Raw genomic sequence first — 20,983 nt, forward strand, 5'->3', positions numbered from 1 at the left:
CCTTGATACACCAGACCTTCGAAGCCAAACCACCTGTGACAAGGGGAACCGTGTCCTCTGCACGATTCTAAAATCCCGTCTCTGGAAACAGACGACACCCGTCTGTTTCTGTTGACTCGGCTCGCGAGCATCCATTCGCGCCAGCTCGCTAATAAGAGCATGATAACGCGACGGGTTCTCGAAGATACATACGTAGGACTTTGTTCTCCATCGCCCATGTGCCCGACGACGGCAACGACGCGACGTATCGGTTGGCTGACGGGGGGTTATGTCAATGTAGGCATGTACCCTCGCGAGCAAACTCGGCTTCCAATGCCAAATTAACATCCGTCAACATTTCAGTATTTGAAATAAATTTACCATGTGGTAGGTGGCCTTTATTTTACGCCACTTTTTCGCCCTAGTGGAAGCCGAGTTTGCTCGTGGGTGTACACCAGAAGAAGGAGCGAGGAAAACGTTTCAAGCCCGGGAATCCCGAACGCGATGCGTCACAACCACAACGATCAGCAGGGGGTGATCGTATCCGACTCGATTGGGCGGTCCCCATTCTTTCCGTTCCTTCATCCAATCGATAAGATCGTTCGTCTTCCTTCGTTCCGACGATCGGACTCCGACCGCTGCGTTTCGGTAGCTGCTAGCTACCGAGACCCCATTACGCGATGGTGCACGGGCAGTCGTATTGAAACGTTTCTTCTACGTTGCTAGTAGAGTTGTAAATCGAAATGCCGAACCATGATATAAGATTATATAACTATGATAAAAATTACACATCGAATCTGGACATTCGAGGCAGTACAAAGGACCATTGTTTGCGCCTCTTCCTCGCACTTGACAGTAACGTTTCGTTGTTGTGAAACATTTTTAAACTGCACGAATCACCGTCGACCAGGTATCCTCCGTGTAATTCCTTCGGTAACGGTACGTCACGTTACTTCTGCGTGACATCTAAAATTCCGACACGAGCGCGCAACGTCTTCGCGTGATAAAAAAGTCGTTTTTCAACGGAATCGGTACAACGAGAACTCTCCTTTGGATCGCTTGCCCACTGACGTATCCTCCCCGAGGAGACGTCGATGAGAAATAACGCGATTACGCGTTATCAGCGTCGCGTCGATGTATTGGTGGGACGAGACAGAAAGGGGGGAGGGGGAGAGGGAGAGAGAAAGAGAAAAAGTGAGAGAGAGATAGCGCGGCTATATATAAAGCTGCGGGTTCGTCGTTGACATTAGTTCGTAGTTGGTTGCGATCGTTTCGTGTGCAGTCCCTGCTTCCGCTTCTCTCGATTCTCTCAAAATCTGTCTCTCTCTCTTTTTATCTCTCTCCCCTCTCCCTCTTTAAGGTCGTCGAAAACTTCGAGTATCCCGCAGTGACCACCACAGAGGCAAACGTCCAACGTGTAGTTGGCCACCGAGATACACAAGCGATTGATCGACGTTTCTGAAACCGACACCGATCATCGACGCGTCATAGTCCGGCCAGAGAAGATCTTTGCCCAAAGATAAGAGAGTCGTTGAGACGCTCGACAGAGATCGAACAGCGCGACAAGAGCGGAAAGATGGAAATACCATCGTTCTAGCGACGGCAGGAACGATCATTTACCAATCTGTAGCGGTTTAATCTTCCTTGGGAATCGGAGTTTTGCCGATTTACAGCGCGGTGACAGGTCTACCGTGGAACGAGAAACGGCGCCGGCGATTTGCGCGAAAACGTGGCCGTGTTTGATGAATCCGTCAGGGGCCAGCCTAGTTATGTTTTCGATCGAGTACAGCAAGCAATTCCTGAGCTACCGTATACTCAAGTCGAACCGGTTCAAATACATCTGACGATACGGACTCGGACTTCAGTGATAAAAGGGTGCGCGCGCTAAGGGCAAATAGTGTGTATGTGAACGTACTGTGTAACCGTGGACGACTTGCAGCTAGGTACGCTGTGCTCAGGGAAACGGGAAGGTCGAGCGAACGAAAAGATCCCCCGCGCTGGCAAGACCTGGAACGTCTTGTTCGTGATTGTCACCGATGCACGAATCCTTTCGTCTGCTAAACGCAGTCTGAGAGAACGAGACCGATCGTGCTTTCGAAAGCTTTCGCCGAAAGGCTAAATTTTGCGGTGGCACGCTATAGATCGTGGTGGGAAAGAGCATCTCGAACCGAAGGGTTCGAATCGATAGAAAGATATTATAGATATACCGCGAGCAAACACAAATCACAGATATAAAAATTAAGAGAAACCCAATCCCCGTGAACTAATCCAAATTTCGTAACGGAAACGAACCACGTAAAGATCGTACTAGACAGAGTTTCGTACGTTTCACCGATACGATCGGCCAGAAGAGAGCGCAACATCTGCTCGTAAATTCTTCTCTCTCTCCTTTGGCCAAGGGGAACACGGTCACCGAGTTACCACGATTCTATTATCAGGGTTATTAAACAGGCTAATTAAAAAGAGGATCCAATTAAACCGACGATCGCGGTGAAATTTCCACGTGTTTGGTCGAATTAGCGAGTCGAGAAAGAAGGAAAAACAAGGGAATAAAGATGATCGTTTACGTTCCCGGTAGAATGCCAAGCCACGTTGGTCCGTACGGCGCCGCTCGTTACCCGGGCACCCTGCTAGGTGCAGTGCCGGGTTTTTATAGCCCGATTTCCGGTTATACGACCAGCCCAAACTCCAGCTACTACGGAAGCCTCAGCCTGCATCAGCAACCACCGCTGGACCTTCCGGTTTGGCCGCGAAGGATGCCGGTCGAGGAGGAACTGGGAACGTCACCGTCGGCCGCGTTGCCAGGACTGGGAGTCTCTTCGGGTGGCCTGGCGAACGGTGGACCACCGAGTCCTGCGCACAGCGACTCTGACGCTTCCAGTTCCAGCTTGGAACTGGGATCTATTCGTCGCGGGGAGAACGCTCAACTCAAATGCAGGTACCTATTACATGTGTATACATATATGTATGTGTTTCTATGTATGTATGTACATAAGTTTCACTTTTCAATGTTTATCTTCATCGGTACTGTTTCCCGCGTTCTTCGTGCCGTTCGATCCACACAGAGACTCGGGGATCTGTTTACTCGGGAGTGAAGCTCGCGGAGGAGCAGTTTGCAGATACTGGCGCCGCTAAACCGCGTCGACGAAACGTTATCTAAATTGAGCGGTGACTTCTTCTTTACGACGATCCAGCGCCGTGTAGCTAAAAGACCGTTTATCGACCGCTTCGTGATTTGTTATCGGTGTAACCGCGGACTACTCCACACACTTTTCTGTTTGTATTTTTCGAATCGGCGGACAATCGCGAATGCGCACGCGCGCGCTCATCTATTGACGAGGTCATGAACGGAAAGTTGCGCGTTTCCTCTAACGAACGCTAATTTATCTTCGCCGAGCGTGTCGTATTCCAGTTGTAACCAGTTTTCCGCATCGATATCGAGAGACATTTCAAGTCCCCCGGAGATGCGACGAGGATTCTAAAGGTCTCGGTGTTGCGTCGTATTTCGCGCTTACCGTCAAGGATCTTCCATCGCCGACGATCTTCTTTGTGACGTTGCTTCGAAGCTCGCACGAACGTGGAGAACGACTCGTTTTTTCGAATACGTCTAACTATTTACGGTTCCGGAAGACAGCCACGTTTCGATAACCTCGGAACGAGTGCTGTAATGAGATTACAGCACCGTTCGTGGACTTTTCGTCACGCTCTACTTCGAATCGTCTTGGATTTCGGCCGGCAATGTGACCCGACTCGACAACGACGCGCCCGCGCAGATGACGACCGTTTATCGTGAGCGGTTGTTACGTGCGCGCGATTTGCATGTGGCAGTCTCGTGGACTCGCGAAACGTTTCCTTATCGCCCCGGGAAACCGGAATAGACATGACAACCGATTAAGCCGCTCCTCTTTACTTCAAGTTCGCTAAACGACGCATCCTAAGTACTATCCCGTGGCGAGACGAGCATGTTTGAATTGCCGATTAGACTAATCGCGAGTAATTTGCACTATCTTGCAAAACCCGGAGGCGGTTCGCATCTTTGGGGCGAGTTCCAACGGCGAACGGTGTATGTATATACTTCGAAACGCTAACAACAGCTTAAAAATACATACGAGGGAATGGGGAGGGGGCGGGGTGGCCAGATAGCTTGACAGACGAATGAAACGTCGCGTAGCGACGTCACCTTGATCCACGACCTTCATACAAGCCCGCTTATGTACACCGATTCGTGGAACACACGATGCCGTTGACTGGAATAGCTACTCGGTGCCTCTAGATAAACTGGTGTCAAGCGACGCCAATTGCACAATGGTCGTAATTGGTATCAATTGGTCGGATGGACGTTCTTGACGTAAATCGCGCGTCGATACTTCGGCTGAACAAGGTACCCGACGTTACCTATATTTACGCGCCATTTCTGGTTCGCGTGGGGACGCGCTGCTTCTCTGCCATGGTCGTGTTTAACGCTGAAAGTCGACGGACAACTCGTCGTGCCCGGAGGAGACAAGAATATTCACGATTTCGCGATCGTACGACGGCTACGTTTCCAATACTCGGGACAAGGATGCGCACGCGAGGATACGTCGATCCATCAAAATGCAAAGATCGTCCCGACGCACGTGTCGGTTATATTTAGGATTTCTCGGTAAATAAACGACAGCGGAAATAAACGGTATAAATAGATCGATTGACGGCGAGGGAATTGAGAAAGATTCGAGATATTGGCTTTAAACGACAACAATATTATGATCGACTCTATTGATCGATCCGCGAACAAAGATCAATACCCTCAAATGCCGCCCGATCATTTCCAAACGATCGTTCGGATCGCATTCTAGACGGTTAGGAACGATGAACGCGAACGATTAAAATTATTGTATTGTATTATGGAAGATGCTCTAACCTGTTTCGATGGAATTGCAGATGGCAAAATTGTGGTCGATGGTTCACGTCCTTGGAGCAACTGGCAGGACACGTTGCGCGACTCCACGCTGCGCCAGGACCACGAGGACTGTTTTATTGCGGTTGGGAAGGATGCGCGAGAGGTGAACGTGGATTTAACGCGAGGTAAGGTCGTCCATTCTCTGTAATTGCGAACAAGGTGCAATTTTAGATTCGAGCTAGCCAAGGTTCATCGGAAAGAAATATCGTATTTTACCGTGTTTCTCTTTTTGTCCCAGGTACAAGATGTTGGTCCACGTTCGGACGCACACAAACGAGAAACCGCATCACTGTTTCCAATGCGACAAGAGCTTCAGCCGAGCGGAGAATCTGAAGATCCACGCCCGTTCTCATACGGGTGAACGTCCCTACGTGTGCCCGGTGGAAGGCTGCAACAAGGCGTACTCGAACTCTTCGGACAGGTTCAAGCACACCAGGACCCACGCCGTGGACAAACCCTATTGCTGTAAGGTCCCGGGTTGCCCGAAACGATACACCGATCCTTCGTCTCTGCGCAAGCACGTCAAGACTTACAGACATTACGTGAACAACAACGACAAAGTCCAGGAAAAGAGCTTCGACGACAACAACTCGCAAGAGAAGGCGAGGTTCGACACCACCTCGCCGGAAAAGCAGAACAGCACAACCCATTCCGAATCCGATAAGAAGGATAGCAGCATCGAGAGCAGTACGTCGGGATCGAGTCCGAAAGTTAGCAATAGCTTCGAGGAACAGAGAAACTTCGTCGAGTGGAACAACATGTATAATTTGCAAGAACAACGTAAAGAACAAGATCAGATCACACCGAGAAAAGCATACGAGCAGGACGTGAAGATCTATCCGAGGATTTACGACGAGAACTACGTAATAGCAGATAGGATCCAAGTGAACCCTATGTATGTCTCAAACAGCCCGGTAATCAAGGAGAGCCCACCGGTTCGGTCTCCGCAGACCAGTCCCCATCACGTTCCTGACTCCCTGTCTCGCATTGGGATGCAGTCGACGCCCATCAAGACCGAGGAACCAAACGAACACTCGAGCAAGGTCAGCACCGTCGACTACCGAAACATCGAGTCGATCGTAAACAGCAACCCATGCAAAAAGGAGAACACCGTAGTCTGCGACCCGGTGAGAAATTCTGTGATAAAACGAGCGGAGGACCTAAAAATGGAAGTTGACCAGACGCCGACCAAGGACGACATCTGCAAAGACACCACCGACTGCTGTTGCCGCCACAAATGTTGCGTGCATAGCAACGATAACATCCTAGAGAAGACGAAAATCCTCTCGGACCTAATCCTCAAAACACAGAATCCTTTGTTTAGGCATCTACTCGGCTCGGTGGACTTACAGTATGGGCTGCAGAATATGTGGGGCAACATCGTGGATACGAACAACACCTGCGGACAAGATCTTCGAGTTAAGATCGAGAATGTCGTGGAAATGGAGCAAGATCTTCCTTTGGATTTGACGATTAACAAGTAATTACAAGTTCGCGAATTTCTATAGCTGATCGTTGTCACTGGATCGCTTTCGGACGTGGTAGATCCACGTCTTATTCGTGACTAGAACGTTGATTTTACGATTCGAAAGTCAGCTGCCTCAAACTACCAGCCGTGGTCTGTGTGAAGCGTTCTCTCGAGGTCGTCCCGGGGTTCACTGCCCCGTTACTCGCCGGGTGGACGAAGATATTTTCCGGAAACCATCATATTCCGTCGCGATAGATTTATCGATCGTTGTTATCCGGGACGACCTGGAGCATTCGCAAATTGCGGGAAATTATATCCGGACCACGGCCGGTCTTTGCATTCGATGAAATTCTTGTCGAATGTACGTGGAACGTTTGGGCATTCTTCACACCAATTACTCAATAAAACAAAGATTACTTGATAGTCGAATGAAAATTTCATGGAAAACGTAATATAGACGAAACGTACCGGTGAGAAGAATCGATCTTAGCGAGGAAACTCCGTTTTGATTAGACTGCGAAACCAAATATATCGTAATATATATGCTAATTCCTTCGTCGTAGGACAGCAGTGGCTGGAGAAGAAATAGCTTGAAAAAGATTTGCTCAATCTTAACTCGTTAAATGCCTCTCTTAGTTTCTTAGTTACGAAGTCCTGGATCCAGATTTACGGGTGATCGATGAATCGGTAAGAATGGAGGGATTATCGATACCCGTGCACATCACTTAACCAAAACAGAAAACCCGCCGAACACAGGTAGGAGTAACGTAAAGTTGTATATGTCGCACTGAAATCGGACGTACTACCATTATGGCAGACGAACTTCTGTAGAATATCACGTGAGAAACTGTCCCGGAATTCTATGTACACTGAACGAACACCGATGTATAATATGTATATAAAGATATATTACGTGTAAGTAGTGAGTTATCCAAAAATGTATGACGTATGAAGGAAGTATGTGTGTGCATTTCTGTGACAAAAGGAGTTGTGGCGAAACGTGTTTAACGACATGAAGTTATCCAATAAAAGCACATTATTTATGTAAAAATCCTTTATTCTTCTCTGTATATAACGAACGCCTGTTTTCCTCATCTTTGATACTTGAAATATAAACGTGTCTCGATAACGCTTTCTTCGAGTGTCCCACTGGCGAAAGCTTTATGGACAACGGCTGTGTAACAGGTGAAAAGTTGATAACTTTTCACGTTGGCAACATTATTTATTAGGGTAAATAAATCTTTCCTAATAAAAAAATATAACCTTCGGAAGCTGAGAGGTGAAAACACAATAAATATGGCACCAAACTTGGGAGGTGCAAGGAATTTCTTGTTAACGTATCTTTTCCAAGTTTCTGAGAGTCTATCATCGACGAAAACAATAGTTATGTCGTCGTGAACATTTTGATAAAAATCACCTGAATAATGTACTAAATATAACTCTCACGATATACTGTGACCCATCAAGAGGTCGGACATGCCGTCTTTGATTATTTTTAAGCTTTCTAGATCGGAGTGTATCGTTGAAATCAATTGCGCCATGCCCTGTTGCTCCATACTAAGATACTAAAAAAGACGAACAAAAAACGAACAAATAAATTATACAATCCCTTTCAAAGGACTATTATTTATAAAATTTTTTAAATAAATTTTACACACCGCCTTTATATCGTCCTGTGCTATAGGATCCATCGCGTATCTTTCCTGGTTTTGGGTATCTATATGATTTCTCATTCTTAATTGAGATAGCATTTCACTAATTCTACCTTTGAACTGAGTTGGAGCACTGATCTGTGAGTGCATGGTTTCGAACCTACGCGTTAGAACTTCTTCTTCCGACTGCAAGGACAACCCAACTTTCCGAGTTATTTCCTGTCGTACCAATACCTTGAAAAGAAAAGACAGACGTAAAGCACGACTGCATGCAAGTGCATTAATCGGTGAACAATACGGCACATATACGTACTTGCAGTACCCTATGCTGAAGTTCCAACAGGTTTCTCCTATGCTCTTTAAGCCTAGACTGTATCGCTGTATGTTGCCTCTGGAGATTTTGTATTTCTTCGGATGCCATATCTAGGAAATTTCTGTGCCTACTTGTTTCTTCTTCTTGGCACTTCAACCTGTGTTTCACTTGCTGAAAGCCGATCATTGGCACAGGTATGTACATTCCTGGATTAGGATTATCGAGTTGCGCTTGTTTCCATAATCTAGGATCGATCGAACAGGGTGGATTGTCTAAATATTCTTTCAGTTGCACGGGATCTAGTTTTACTAAAGGCAACATGTCTTCTACACCATTCTGCATTAACTGCTGCTTCTGCATTGGTTGCGATAAATACGTAACCAACTCATTGGCGGGAATTTTCCTGGGAGCTCCAGTAATTCCCTTCTCCGTGACAAAGATAGTCACCTGACTTTTTTCTTCCCCAGTTGCCTTGATGTTGTCTATCGTCAGTGATAAATTTGGTTTATTTCCTAAGATATTATTTAAAAAGCCGATCAATTGTGTCTCCCCCTCTTTTACATCGTTCTTTTTCTTATTGAAACAAAGAACAACCAGGCCGTCGTTGTTATCTGCTTCAGGCATGCGACTGTACCCAATAGCCTTAAATCTACATAATGGGTTTTCTTGATTGAGCTCTATAGGTGGTGCATTCATAGAGTAGTAAGCCTTCCCAGTGCCCCACAAGGCTTGTATGAGATTCCATCTGGCAATAATATTGTCACGTTCGTCGTTGTACAATTGACAATTAAAAACAGCATTATACAGCGCTTCTGATATAGTATTAATAGTTTGTTGTTGTAATTGTTGCTGTTGTTGTTGCTGAAATGGTTGTTGTTGTTGAGGCTGAGCAAGTCCAGTTCCAAAGCCTGTAAATCCTATACCTGCACGAATAATCAATCCATTGCACATTAGTTATTGTTACACCTGTAAACACACGTATAATATCACTGGATCCCAACCTGCGCCAAAACCACCAAAACCAGTGGTGGTAGTTGTAGTTGTTGGTTTTGTTCCAAATGCACCAAAACCTGTAGATGCACCAAAACCAGTGGGGGCTGTACTTCCAGTACCAAATCCTCCGAAGAAGGATGGTGCAGAAGTAGTTGTCGCTGTTCCAAATCCACTGAAACTACCAAAGCCTAAAGACGATGTTGTGGTGGTATTTCCAAATCCTCCAAAGGCTGCAGTAGAAGCAGGAGTGCTACCAAAGGTTGAAGTTGATCCAAATCCAGTGCCTGCTTGCACAGATGTGCTACCAAATGCAGGAGTGGATCCAAATCCACTTGTGGGTGTGGTTCCAAATGCAGGTGTAGTACCAAATCCAGTTGTGGATGTATTACCGAACCCAGTGGCAGCTGGTGTCCCAAATCCAGTGCCTGTGCCAAAGCCACCAGTTGCTGGGGTGGAAGAAGCACCAAAGAGGCTGGGAGCCGAAGTAGCTGGTGTATTGAATCCGAAGGATGGTGTCACAAATCCTGTCAGAGGATTAGTGTCCAAATGATCAAAATATTTGTATTCTTAAAGAATGACTCTTAACCAAAATTGTCTGTACATTTTATTATACATGAATACAGCTGTGATCTGTGATATTGGTGCATTTTGTTTTTGATGTTTCGAAATTGCATCAAATACGAAAACGAGAGAATGACAGAAACGTTTTACACATAGTCGCGGAAATAGCTTCCGTTTCGGTCGTCAGCAGGATTTAATAATTGCGCGTGTCGCGAGTATATCGAATACACTTGGAATATTGTAATATTAGAAACGATAAACACATTCTCGTAAAGTTTTATCATACACCATTGCAAAGCACCTAAAAAACAGACACATAATCATGTCATATGTAAATCAGGTATGATTCTTGTTATTACTTGCAAAGGCAAAAAAAGTTTAATACAAATAAAATCGCAGGGTACAAACTATGAACAACTTGTCGCTAAATTATTAAAGATACCTGCATTATCTAATAATAAATTAGTACTCCGCCATATTGATCACCCCAGAGATGTTTCTACAGAAATGATAAGTGGAACTGGTACTACAGATGTAGCCATTGGGGTATATATATTAAACCTATATCGTATAAAATTAATATATTATGCATCAATAACTAATTTTTTGCATAATTTACTACTCTTCTTCAGGATGTAACAGCTGAGGTTATGATAACAACATTAGGGAAAATACCAAATGAAATGTATGATATAGAGGATGCAACTCATATTACGAAATTAGCAGCATTTAGTGACAATCGACAGGGTGCATCTGATTATGATAATACTGCAGAAATGAGCAAAGATGGCAATGAAACTGGTTATTCACCAGTTTTAGTTGCTTTATTATGCGCGCTTGTGGTCATATTATTCATGTGCTGTGTTACAGCTTGCCTAATAGCCAAATCAAAAAGAAAGAATTTTTTTGGTAAGCCCAAAATGGAATGTGATCCAGGATGTGCAGGTATGAGTCAACCACTGCTGGATAAAATCTCAGAGTGTTCAAATAAAACAAACATTAGAAAGTGAAAAGATCTCAATTTGGTATAAATCTACAAAGTGAGGTTATATACCATATAAAACAAAGATATGGTTATATACCATACAAAATAATTATGTAAATGGCAGTAAATTATATTTTAAATATGCACTAAGAGACGAAATGGCATATTACAAATCGGAGCTTTCCTTCGAATTGGGGACTTCCTAATATCTGGAAAGATGCATTTTACAAAACATATAATAATTTTCGTAATTTTTAAACGAATAGAACTTAAAATAAGCCAAATGATCTAGAAAATCCCCGAAAAAGTCACATGGAAGAAATGGAAATTCGAAATGTGACCTAACCTAAAACAATTGTACTTACCTGGTTTCACTGGCGTGGCCGCAGTAGAAGCCGTGGAACCAAAACTAAACGCAGAACCAGGCGTCGAAGTTGCGACTCCGAATCCCGTGCCAAATGACATTTCTCAAACTAAAATGAAATCAACGCACAACGAAAACACACTTTACCGCGCGCGCCTTACAATTTCGTATAAACGACAGTGACCGAATATGACGGTGTGACATGCGCCATGAACGCAAACTCCCGCTTATGCGCACAACTCGCTACACGTGACACCGCGAATTTAAATTTAAATTTAAATCTCTGGAGCAGTTGGAATACATTTTACAAATTTCGCTGTTAAATCGTAACTGAGTTTATTCGAATCTTTTTCCTTTAATACAATCGTATTTCATTTGTACTACATATTTTCATAATCGCTGTATGCATCTATGACGTATTAAATATATGTATTTCTTCGATGAGCCGATCATGTCACTTTGATACTTCGAACGAAAGGAGAAAATGTTCGTAAACTTCTCGTGTAAAAGTTTGTCAATTTGACTCCACCCGCTTGATCTACCGTTGTTCAACTTTCGTAAGCAACGATCGATAGATCTGTAAGCGGGACACTGTTTGATAAACGCAAGGGTTTTTAATAACAGATACAGTGTGTGAATTTGTAACGAATTTTATAATTTAAAAACTTAAAAATAAATATATCTCCATATTCTAACATACATATATGTATATTATACTTTCTTTAACAGTTCGATAGGACTATATATAAGTATGTATATATACATGTATATGTATATGTATATATATACCGTATATGTAATAATTGTAGTCAAGCGCTGTCCACGCGACAGTCGATCGAAGAAGTACAGTAAAAAATACAGTGGATGGGCGTTACGACGATCAGTACACTAGAAACGAATCAACAGAAACATTCGTAGAGTCTCTCTAAACATCATGTATACGTAGAGTGGCGAAATTGAAATGCACGTACGAAAAACTTGTGCTCCGTGGCTTAACCAGTCTACGTTATACACATACACAAATCATCTTGTATACGGATAAAATCTGAATTGCAGTCAAATCACATTTACCCTCTCCACGTCAATATAAGTTTGCGTACACCATTCGCAAATGTGAAATCTTTTTCCGATCAAGTTGTGATGATAACTACACAACTTACGCGTTTTTTTTATGTACGCATTTTATTCGCCATACGTTTAAAATAATTTTAAAGAGGCAATAGCATCCCTCTTGGTAATCACTGCACGTGACAACATTTCCTTCAGCGATGCAACGAGAATATTTGAAGTGTCGTTATTGCGACACGACCTCCGGGTTAGGTCTGGATTAGAAAACAGAAATATGAATTTCCGTGTGGGGGGGGGGGGGTTGCGCGTGTGTACATTAAAGATTAGTTTTAGAAGAGGGTAGAGAAAGACAAAGGGAGAGAGTGAGGAGCTTTTAGCCCGTTCGTACGTGTGTATTGCTTTCGTCATCCTAATCGACGGGGGCTCTTGGATTTTCAGCCGACCTGGTCCGTTTCTAGAAAGAAGAATTGAAAAACGATAATCCTTCAGATACTATGCGAAACAAGCGTTCAGATATTTGTCCATTCATAAATAACTGGAACCGTCGGGTCGGCTCGCGTGACCACTCGTCCGAATTCATCGCATGTCTGAAAGATTAACCGTGTTGGGCGGTCCTAATTGCGTCGGTCACCTCATCAAGACTCCCAAATTATTTATGAATGGCGCGACATCAGAAGCGTTTAAATCTCGTTAGCACGTTGCATACTGGTTTGCCCGAGAACAGTCATCTGCACGGTTACCGCCAATTTCGCGCGTCGTTGCAGAGTACCATGCAATTTGGGAGCAGACTTCATGAGGTTCGCGTCGATTCGGAGATTCGGAAAACGACCAGGTGATTCTTGTCTAACGAGATTTAACTGCAATTGCTGGAAATTATGCGTGAACAATAAACATGAAGATTTTAGGCCTGAGACAAACGAATGTTAGAGGTGTCGTTTTTGTACGTTTGGACGAAGCGAATTACGAATTAATATAGTAAAACCGACTCGAAGCGAGAGACGATGCGTCTTTATACAATACCTCGCGTGGATCGTACCAAATGTTTCTTCTCTCTGTTTGGACCCGTGTGACTTCGTGCACTATACCACAATCGCGTTTCGCGGCAATGAAACCAATAGTGAATATTTCGCGAAATGTTTGGTCTGTGTCGCGGAATATGTAGAATCCTGCGATATTCTCATCGAATATCGAGGGAAACGCGGTGCAAACTTTGTTCGTGATGTTGCGTAGAATTCGATAAAATTTCTTTATACAAATGTCGTATAATAAAATCTGGATATATGGCAATATCTGTATCTGTGCGATAAACTCTCCAAGTAATGATAAAATATCGTTGTAAACGTGACCCGTGCGCGATATTCCTAGGCCAACATTCGATCCGCGATCGACGTACGAATCGCGATTCCGCGCCTGACTGTTTTTCCTTACATCGAAACGTATTGCTCACATTTAGTTTACGATCTTCCTGTACGCAGACATACACACACGTGTTATTTGCTAGCTGGCACATACATTCAACACTTATACGTTTAGACACCGAATAAACTAACACTGACACGAATGAGCGCGCCGCCACGTCGTGAACGGTCAACGCATTTTTTCGACTATGAACGTAGCAAGAATGTGTCGTGACTAAACGAGAGACTTTCATCGTGTTCGTTCTTTTCGTTACTTCGATGCACCGTTTTCATCGCGAGTTTAACGTTGAAGAGCTGCATGAGTGCCGCTCGGTTTGATTCCCCAAATATTCACGATACGTACTCGGCGTAAAGAAGTGTTTGCGTGTAAAGGTACGTCGCGTGATTCAAAAGGCTCTAAAAGTCTTAAAATCGAATGCGATCGTAAGAAAGGAAGCAAGAAAGAAAGAAGCGATACATCTTGTCTCTTTAGGTCCCAGGTTTCTTAAATTCTTAATGATTACCGCCACGGAGGTTAATTATCTCGGGGCAAGTCTACGAGTACGACTCGGAGAACTCAAAGTCAGAGGCAGAAGCTCGAGATGATCGTGTATAAACAGAAATGCCCCCACCGATTGCGCTATCCGAGGTCCCCTCGCCGGTCACGAAATCGGCGACAATCAACGAGTCCTTTGGAACATTTCCGCTGCCACCTTTCAACGCGTCCGTCTCAGCCAACCGCTGCTTCAGAACTTTGATCTTTTCTTCCTTCTGGAAAGGAAGAGTCTCCGATAGAATTCTAGCTAGCAGATAACGTTACCTATCTTTCGTATTCATGGATAACTGCAAAGTGTTCTTACCGCGACGATAAGCTTCCGAAGTTCGTCGTTCTCGCTCAGAAGCTTCTGATACTTTTCCTCGTCCTCTTTCGACATACCCACGTCCGTATTGTATTTGGACTCAGCCTTGTCTTTCGGATGCCTGATTACTTCTATCATTTTAGGCACAAAGATCAACGCCATGCTTAGAAAACAACAGAAAATGATAGCGAGAGCGACGAATGCGAAACTGGCGTCCTGCTGACTGGCAATAACCATTGTGACCGGTGCTGTGATTAAACAGAGGACAACTACGTTATATATAGACATCCCTACGTATCTAGAATCATTGATCTGTTTAACTTTAATGCTCCGCGTCTCGTAAGCCAAGAACAACCCGAACACGAGAATGATCCCCTTATAGCTGTAAATCAGACCTGAAAGAAGGGGACAGTTTGTATCACTTGATGTTTATCAACATACATATAGTTGGATCGATCAACTCACCGAGCCAAATACTATTATGAACACTCTCGCAATGCTCCAATTCGGGCCTGATCCTTGCATCGTCGTCACCGAACGGAGATGACTCCAGTGGGAAAGTCTCCATCTTTCGTTGCAGAGGATCCAGCACCTGCCAGGAGATCAGGAGCACAATGTCCACCGCCAGCAGTCCACTTACCATTGTGTACAGCTTCCACGGCTGAACTTTCTTCTGTATGGACGAAACTTTTTGTTTAGCCATGAACAACTAAAAAGAATCGTGATTTTATTAAAGACGGTGTCATACGAGCAGGATCTGCGGGCCATGCAGGAACGGTGCAGACTGAGTGAGAGACTAAAAACATCAGTTTGACAGATAGTTAATCGTCGAATTATATCGATCAAAGCTTAAATGAATGTTCTAGCAGCCTTCCGTTTCAACTCTTACCTTTGCCTGGTCGGCCTTCGTTTTCGTCGTGAGTCTGTGGACCCGCCACACTTTGCTGAACATCGCGCCGAACGCTAGAGTGAAACCGGTGGATAGCATCCAGGCTCTCGCTTGGCAAATCGCTGGATACTCCCAATGGGATATGAATCTACCGTCGATTCCTAATAGAAACACTGATACGAAACACGCTATCACACCCACCAACATTATTGTGTTACACACGGGATGGGACGACATAATTACGCTGAAATGAATCACAGTGAAAATTGACAAACTCTTCAAGGTAACGAAACAAATAGGTATGTATCTATGTATATATGACGCGACTGAATGTATGTATGTTGATATGTACCTTCTATGTCTATTCCAAATGTTAAAAATAATCAGTCCAACGGCTATCACGATCCCCACCGAGGATATAGTCCCCATGCATATGAACAAAGGCAACGAAACCGTCCTCAAAACGGTCCTTACGATGGTTCTGTCTTGCGGTACCTTCCCGCCGATCCATCGTTCCATGTTTCTCCATGTCAGATTGTCGCTTTGCGTATCATAATATCCTAACTTGACGTACTTTCCATCGATCACCTGCTCAATTTGGGTCAATGCGATTCTGTCGCCTTGAGAGCTGAACGCAACGTATCCCTACAGCACGGAAAATCGATTAAGGATCGGCCTCTTGAAATAAAGCTTTCTTTCTAATACCACCGTTTGTTTCACGTACAGATACACCGAGGAATTGCGTGGAATTAATGGCGGAATAAATTTCATCGGCTATCTCTTTGTATTTGAACAATTAAAAGTGAGAAGCTAATTAATTTTTTACCTAACGCGACCGACCAAACCGCATCGTAAGCAAGTGGTGCTTCTTGATATCCCTCGGGATACCGTTTGTTATCGATATCGTAGCCGTCTTCTTTCAGCATCTTGTTCAACCGTAGCCTGAAGTCCTCGGAAGTCATACCGCTGATTGTCGTGTCGTTATTTTGATTCCACATGAGCGCTTCGGTCGTCAAGTGTCCCTCGGCAGCCAATCTCATCTGATCCTTTGTGCAGGTGATCCCCTCTTTGTCCAAGTTCACCTCGAACCAATTGTCCTCGTACCACCCGATGAAAAACCAGACGTAGCTCTTGCCATAGAGATTCTGATGGAACAGCTCGCAGAGGACTCTTCTCGCAGCTACGACGTAGAACAGACCTACGATGATCCTTGCGTCCTGACGGCGCAAGTTTCTTACAGCGTCTGATGGATCCGACAGAAAGCTCTGACGCGTGACTATTTCTATTCCCGCTTCCTTGCAGCGGGCTTCTAAATCTTCTACGGTCTGTTGGTAGAACGAGAGATTAACAAGCAACCCCCGGGGAACACAATGTTAGATTGCTATTAAAGGAAACAAATCTCACAGATATGAACACTTCTTCAGCCTGCTGCAAAATTGCTACTCGGGACCAACCGAATTTTTGCAACAGTTTGATTCGCGTAGGATTATGCACCGTGGCAGATGGGTGCGTCCTAAACAGGGTTGGGAATCTATTTCGATCGGACAACGCAGGAGACGATGCGCCGTAACAAAGCTAAAAATATATTTAAAAGATCATACCAGTTTTCAAACATCTGATACGTATCTGTACGAAATAACTCGGTTTCCGTTTGGGGAAAAACTGGCGTAGGAGAAGGGCTTCCTAACATTTGATACATTTCTTTCAAGTACCGCAAATACATGTTAACTCTCTACGCCATTTTGTACCTTAGCGGAAGCCGAGTTCGCACGTCAGTGCTATACCTGAGTAGGTACTATAGAGAACTGACGAGACGAGTAGAAGTAATCCTGGTACAATTGATCAGAGGGACAAGGAACACACCTCGTTTCACACGCATTCTCGGCTCTAGCGTGAATTCACGCTAATCTCGTTAGCTCCCCATAGTACACAGTCACGCGTTTATCTTCGTTAGTATGTATATTATACGTACTACCACCAAGTTCCACATTTTCGCCGCCTCGGCAACAGTTGTGCAGACTGTACTGCATCCTGCTAACAGCATCAATTTCTGTGGGTTGTAGTACAATAAATTGTACATCACCGAGGCGCCAAGTCCGGGCTCACACTAAAACAACGAGAAGACGAGATGTTAAGAAAAACCTTTCCCGATGTTATTGTAGAAATTGAAAGTGTTCCACGACGTACCTCGCTATCATTCGAGTGGAGCTTCAGCGTGAAACCTGGCAGCAGATTTTTTTCACGGTTCACATCGTCCAAGGCAAGGTTTACGGCTGGCATGCAAGCCTGTTAAGCAAACAACAAGTTTTAACCATTTTGCGAAACAATCCGAAGAAAAGAGTGATCACGGTACACACCTGACCACCCTGCCATCCACCCTCCCCCGCTATCGGGAAAATACCACCGATGTGCAACACATCGTCCCCATCGTCGGGTGGTAACGAACCCTCGATCACGCTCGTTAACGTTAAAAGTATCACGAGAAAATCTATCATAGTGCTGCTTTAGAAAATCCTACTCGTGTCTACCTAGACAGCCTTCAAAAGAACCGTTTTCTATTTCTTTTTGCGCCCTTTTGCCCCACGACACACCCCACTGTCACCACGCTGAAAATCGCACTTTCTTTACGCGAATGGCAGCCATCGTCGTCGATCGCTGACCGTTTCTAAAATTAGAATCACTAATTCATGAAGCGACGATTTTACAACACCGTTCGGGGTTCCGCGAGTGAAAAGGAGCGATACACTCGAGGGGATGGTCTCGGTTTCGGCACTGCCGCGACGGTCGCGTCATTTATAAAAGTGATCGCGCGTTCGCCATCCTTCATCAGGTTTCTACGCTCCTCCTCGCGCGCGATACCCCGTGAATTTTGCGTGCAAATAGATTTACCGAAGACGGAGCGCGTTCGCTCAAGCTTCCTATTGATTTCATCCCGGCTACCAATGAACGTAGTGGGGATGGAGTGGCACTGTCCCCTAGTTTTCTACTAGGATAATCAATATATACATATACTTTGGGTGTCTCGACACGTGAATCGCATTTAGAAAGAGCAAGTAATTCTTTTTTTACAGAAGGCAAATTGAAAATGCTCGATTATAAACATCCGTTTCGATTCGGTTTTTTAAATGAAAATCCGAACGGTGCGATGTATGTTTTGGAACATCCTTACAAACGATTGTAAGTAGCTATTGATTTATACATTTGGTTAATTTGTTGAGAATTCGATTTCAGTATTTCATACATTATTTGATCGTAGTGATCGGTACAAATTTATATACACGCAAACATATGTACACAAATGTTACAAAAAAAGAATCGAATTGAATCTCACGCAGCTGTGTTATGTTCAGTCGGTAAAATCGCATCAGCTGATTGTACTGTCATGGTTCTGTCACGAAGCAGTTTACAACATGGTCGGTGTTTTCGTAACCTAAACGATTTGTTTTTATGAAAGAGGGATAGTTATTTTTTTAGAAATAATGGCAGCCCAACGTGCACTGCCGCAAAGCAAAGAGGCTTTACTGAAATCGTACACGACAAGATTAAAGGACGATGTGAAATCAATGCTGGAGAATTTTGAAGGTAAGCTTTCTAACCTCAACTTCGGCGTTTCCGTAATGCCGCAATGCATTATCTATTTTTTTTTTAAATAAACATCATATTGCATGGAAAAAAATAATTCTTGATGCCAAAAACGTACATCTGTTATGTGTAAAATGTTGATTTCTTATTGATATTAATGACACGTCAAACCTAACCTGCAAATACTTGTTTACATATAGTAATTTCCTTTTTATTATTATTTACAGAAATTATAAAACTAGCCAAAGGGGAAAGCGACTCGCAATTATCGCGAATGACACAATGTGAGCAGGACACGTATGAAATGCATGTCAGAGCAGCCAATATTGTACGCGCCGGTGAATCTCTAATGAAGCTTGTTTCCGATATAAAACAGTATTTGATACTAAATGACTTCCCCTCTGTGAATGAAGCCATCGCACAAAACAGCAAACTGTTTAGGACAAAACAAGCGGAATGTGATCAAAAATTAGCATCTTTACGGGATGATATGGCTGCTGATCTCTATGATCTGGAGGAAGAATACTATACGTCGATATATAAATGACATAAACTTTGTTATTATAGACGCATAATTACGTGTTCACCCCTCGGACCATACCGTGACTATAATGTGATTTATTTGCTCGGTAAACTGTACATATTTATTTAAATAAATAAGAATAATTTTGATAGTACATCGCTAGTTGCTGATTGGGTGCTTAACAAGACGGTAATTCGGGCGTAATTGTTTCATTTTATTACTTGAATACCTTGTAACACACAGACGATACATCACACAATACTTCTCTAACTTGTAAGTATACTCAATAAGGTAATGTGGATTCAAGCTTCAGATAATCATAACAATAATCATAAAGATAATTATAATAATAATAATGAGGATAATAATAATAATCTTAAACCACAATACTATTTTCTCCTCGATCCTTCGCTTGAACGACGATGCCTTTCCATACTGTACAGCGATAATTTACAAAAATAATACGGAGTTCCCTCGGCCGGAGTAGCGAGATTACATCGGTGCTGGTTGATCGATCGATCAATGGAAATAAAAACAAAGAGTCAGACGTTTGAATTTGGAATGTTTCGCGATCGTAACCTCGTTTACTCCGCAAGTAGTACATACTCTATAGTGATTCAAACTCAGTGGTCGACACGGTGTTGTTCCTTGAACGAGTGGGAAGCAATTGTATCTGTGTCGATACTAGGGAGAAACTGGAAATAACAAAATTATCACAGTGTGAAATGCAACGCTGTGACACAGACCCATCAAGCATCGATCGAACGATAACGTGGAATTGAATAAAGAGCGACGTTTGGTCGCGGGACACGTGAATGGGTAGCCGGAATAATAGCATCTAAATACGGCGACGGAAAATGGAACACGGACATTGCTTCGGTGTACAAATGCAATCAGATAATTATCATCGTAATAATCGTATCGCATGTTTTTCTTTTCTTGAATCAGTCCGCAATCACGCGATTAAGTTCTAATCAAATCCAGCATACTGTCGCAATCATACCTGAAACATTTAAACGTAGTTTCCACGCAATAATCCGAAATTTTCGACGTGTGTTACTATCCCCGAACGGAATTACAGACAACGAGAATAAACAAAAGAAACAAAAACACGTAAAACGATCGGTCCCGAAGTAATTGCAGTTTCGCGACTCATCGAATCCTTTGAACGAATCAACCCGGAGAACCCTCGAGACCGATAATAATTTAGTATGTACAAAATTTGGTTCACTTAAAATTAACAACAATCGGTAACAAATGAAGATTTTTCTTTTCGAAAACTTGCAAAACAATTCGTAATCATTCGTTTTTTTTTTGTTTGGTCCTCGTCCAAATATAAGAAATAAAAAGCGGCAACACGAACCGAACGAAACACAATCGTACACGTATATGTATGTTATATCTACACTG

General features: G+C 43.6%; 4 protein-coding genes across 4 annotated transcripts; 2 read left to right on the top strand and 2 right to left on the bottom strand.

Annotated features, from left to right (window-relative positions):
* The first annotated feature begins 2,379 nt into the window (after positions 1–2,379).
* Positions 2,380–6,829, top strand: LOC107186427 (zinc finger protein GLI1-like). Its single transcript, XM_015574285.1, has 3 exons — positions 2,380–2,917; positions 4,900–5,043; positions 5,157–6,829. Exons 1-3 carry the CDS (start codon positions 2,535–2,537, stop codon positions 6,400–6,402), a joined length of 1,773 nt encoding a protein of 590 aa, XP_015429771.1. The 5' UTR covers positions 2,380–2,534; the 3' UTR covers positions 6,403–6,829.
* A 626-nt stretch (positions 6,830–7,455) lies between these two features.
* On the bottom strand, positions 7,456–11,428 carry LOC107186425 (nuclear pore complex protein Nup54-like). The gene is made up of 5 exons (XM_015574284.1): positions 11,256–11,428; positions 9,353–9,868; positions 8,352–9,274; positions 8,045–8,272; positions 7,456–7,951 (listed from the first exon to the last, which is right to left on the bottom strand). Exons 1-5 carry the CDS (start codon positions 11,353–11,355, stop codon positions 7,829–7,831), a joined length of 1,890 nt encoding a protein of 629 aa, XP_015429770.1. The 5' UTR covers positions 11,356–11,428; the 3' UTR covers positions 7,456–7,828.
* Positions 11,429–12,582: 1,154 nt separating this feature from the next.
* Positions 12,583–18,049, bottom strand: LOC107186430 (gamma-aminobutyric acid type B receptor subunit 1-like). The gene is given in 12 exon segments (XM_015574289.1): positions 12,583–12,776; positions 14,352–14,490; positions 14,580–14,974; positions 15,045–15,288; positions 15,469–15,712; positions 15,821–16,113; positions 16,193–16,261; positions 16,263–16,793; positions 16,873–17,043; positions 17,441–17,575; positions 17,656–17,754; positions 17,826–18,049. Coding segments are annotated over 12 exon segments (2,478 nt in total). The 5' UTR covers positions 17,964–18,049; the 3' UTR covers positions 12,583–12,756.
* An 817-nt stretch (positions 18,050–18,866) lies between these two features.
* On the top strand, positions 18,867–19,727 carry LOC107186442 (mediator of RNA polymerase II transcription subunit 22-like). The gene is made up of 2 exons (XM_015574304.1): positions 18,867–19,050; positions 19,278–19,727. Exons 1-2 carry the CDS (start codon positions 18,948–18,950, stop codon positions 19,595–19,597), a joined length of 423 nt encoding a protein of 140 aa, XP_015429790.1. The 5' UTR covers positions 18,867–18,947; the 3' UTR covers positions 19,598–19,727.
* Positions 19,728–20,983: the final 1,256 nt, after the last annotated feature.

This window comes from Dufourea novaeangliae, unplaced genomic scaffold, assembly GCF_001272555.1.
Source record: "Dufourea novaeangliae isolate 0120121106 unplaced genomic scaffold, ASM127255v1 scaffold88, whole genome shotgun sequence".
NCBI lineage: Eukaryota > Metazoa > Arthropoda > Insecta > Hymenoptera > Halictidae > Dufourea > Dufourea novaeangliae.

Excerpts from the sequence above, each read along its gene's own strand:
- LOC107186442 (XM_015574304.1), top strand. The coding sequence starts at position 18,948 with ATGGCAGCCCAACGTGCACTGCCGCAAAGCAAAGAGGCTTTACTGAAA. Across the intron at positions 19,051-19,277 it reads AATGCTGGAGAATTTTGAAG|AAATTATAAAACTAGCCAAA; the intron begins GTAAGCTTTCTA and ends TATTATTTACAG.
- LOC107186425 (XM_015574284.1), bottom strand. The coding sequence starts at position 11,355 with ATGTCATTTGGCACGGGATTCGGAGTCGCAACTTCGACGCCTGGTTCT. Across the intron at positions 9,275-9,352 it reads TTTTGGTGGTTTTGGCGCAG|GTATAGGATTTACAGGCTTT; the intron begins GTTGGGATCCAG and ends TTATTCGTGCAG. Across the intron at positions 7,952-8,044 it reads CACAGGACGATATAAAGGCG|TATCTTAGTATGGAGCAACA; the intron begins GTGTGTAAAATT and ends CGTCTTTTTTAG.
- LOC107186427 (XM_015574285.1), top strand. The coding sequence starts at position 2,535 with ATGATCGTTTACGTTCCCGGTAGAATGCCAAGCCACGTTGGTCCGTAC. Across the intron at positions 2,918-4,899 it reads AACGCTCAACTCAAATGCAG|ATGGCAAAATTGTGGTCGAT; the intron begins GTACCTATTACA and ends ATGGAATTGCAG. Across the intron at positions 5,044-5,156 it reads GAACGTGGATTTAACGCGAG|GTACAAGATGTTGGTCCACG; the intron begins GTAAGGTCGTCC and ends TTTTTGTCCCAG.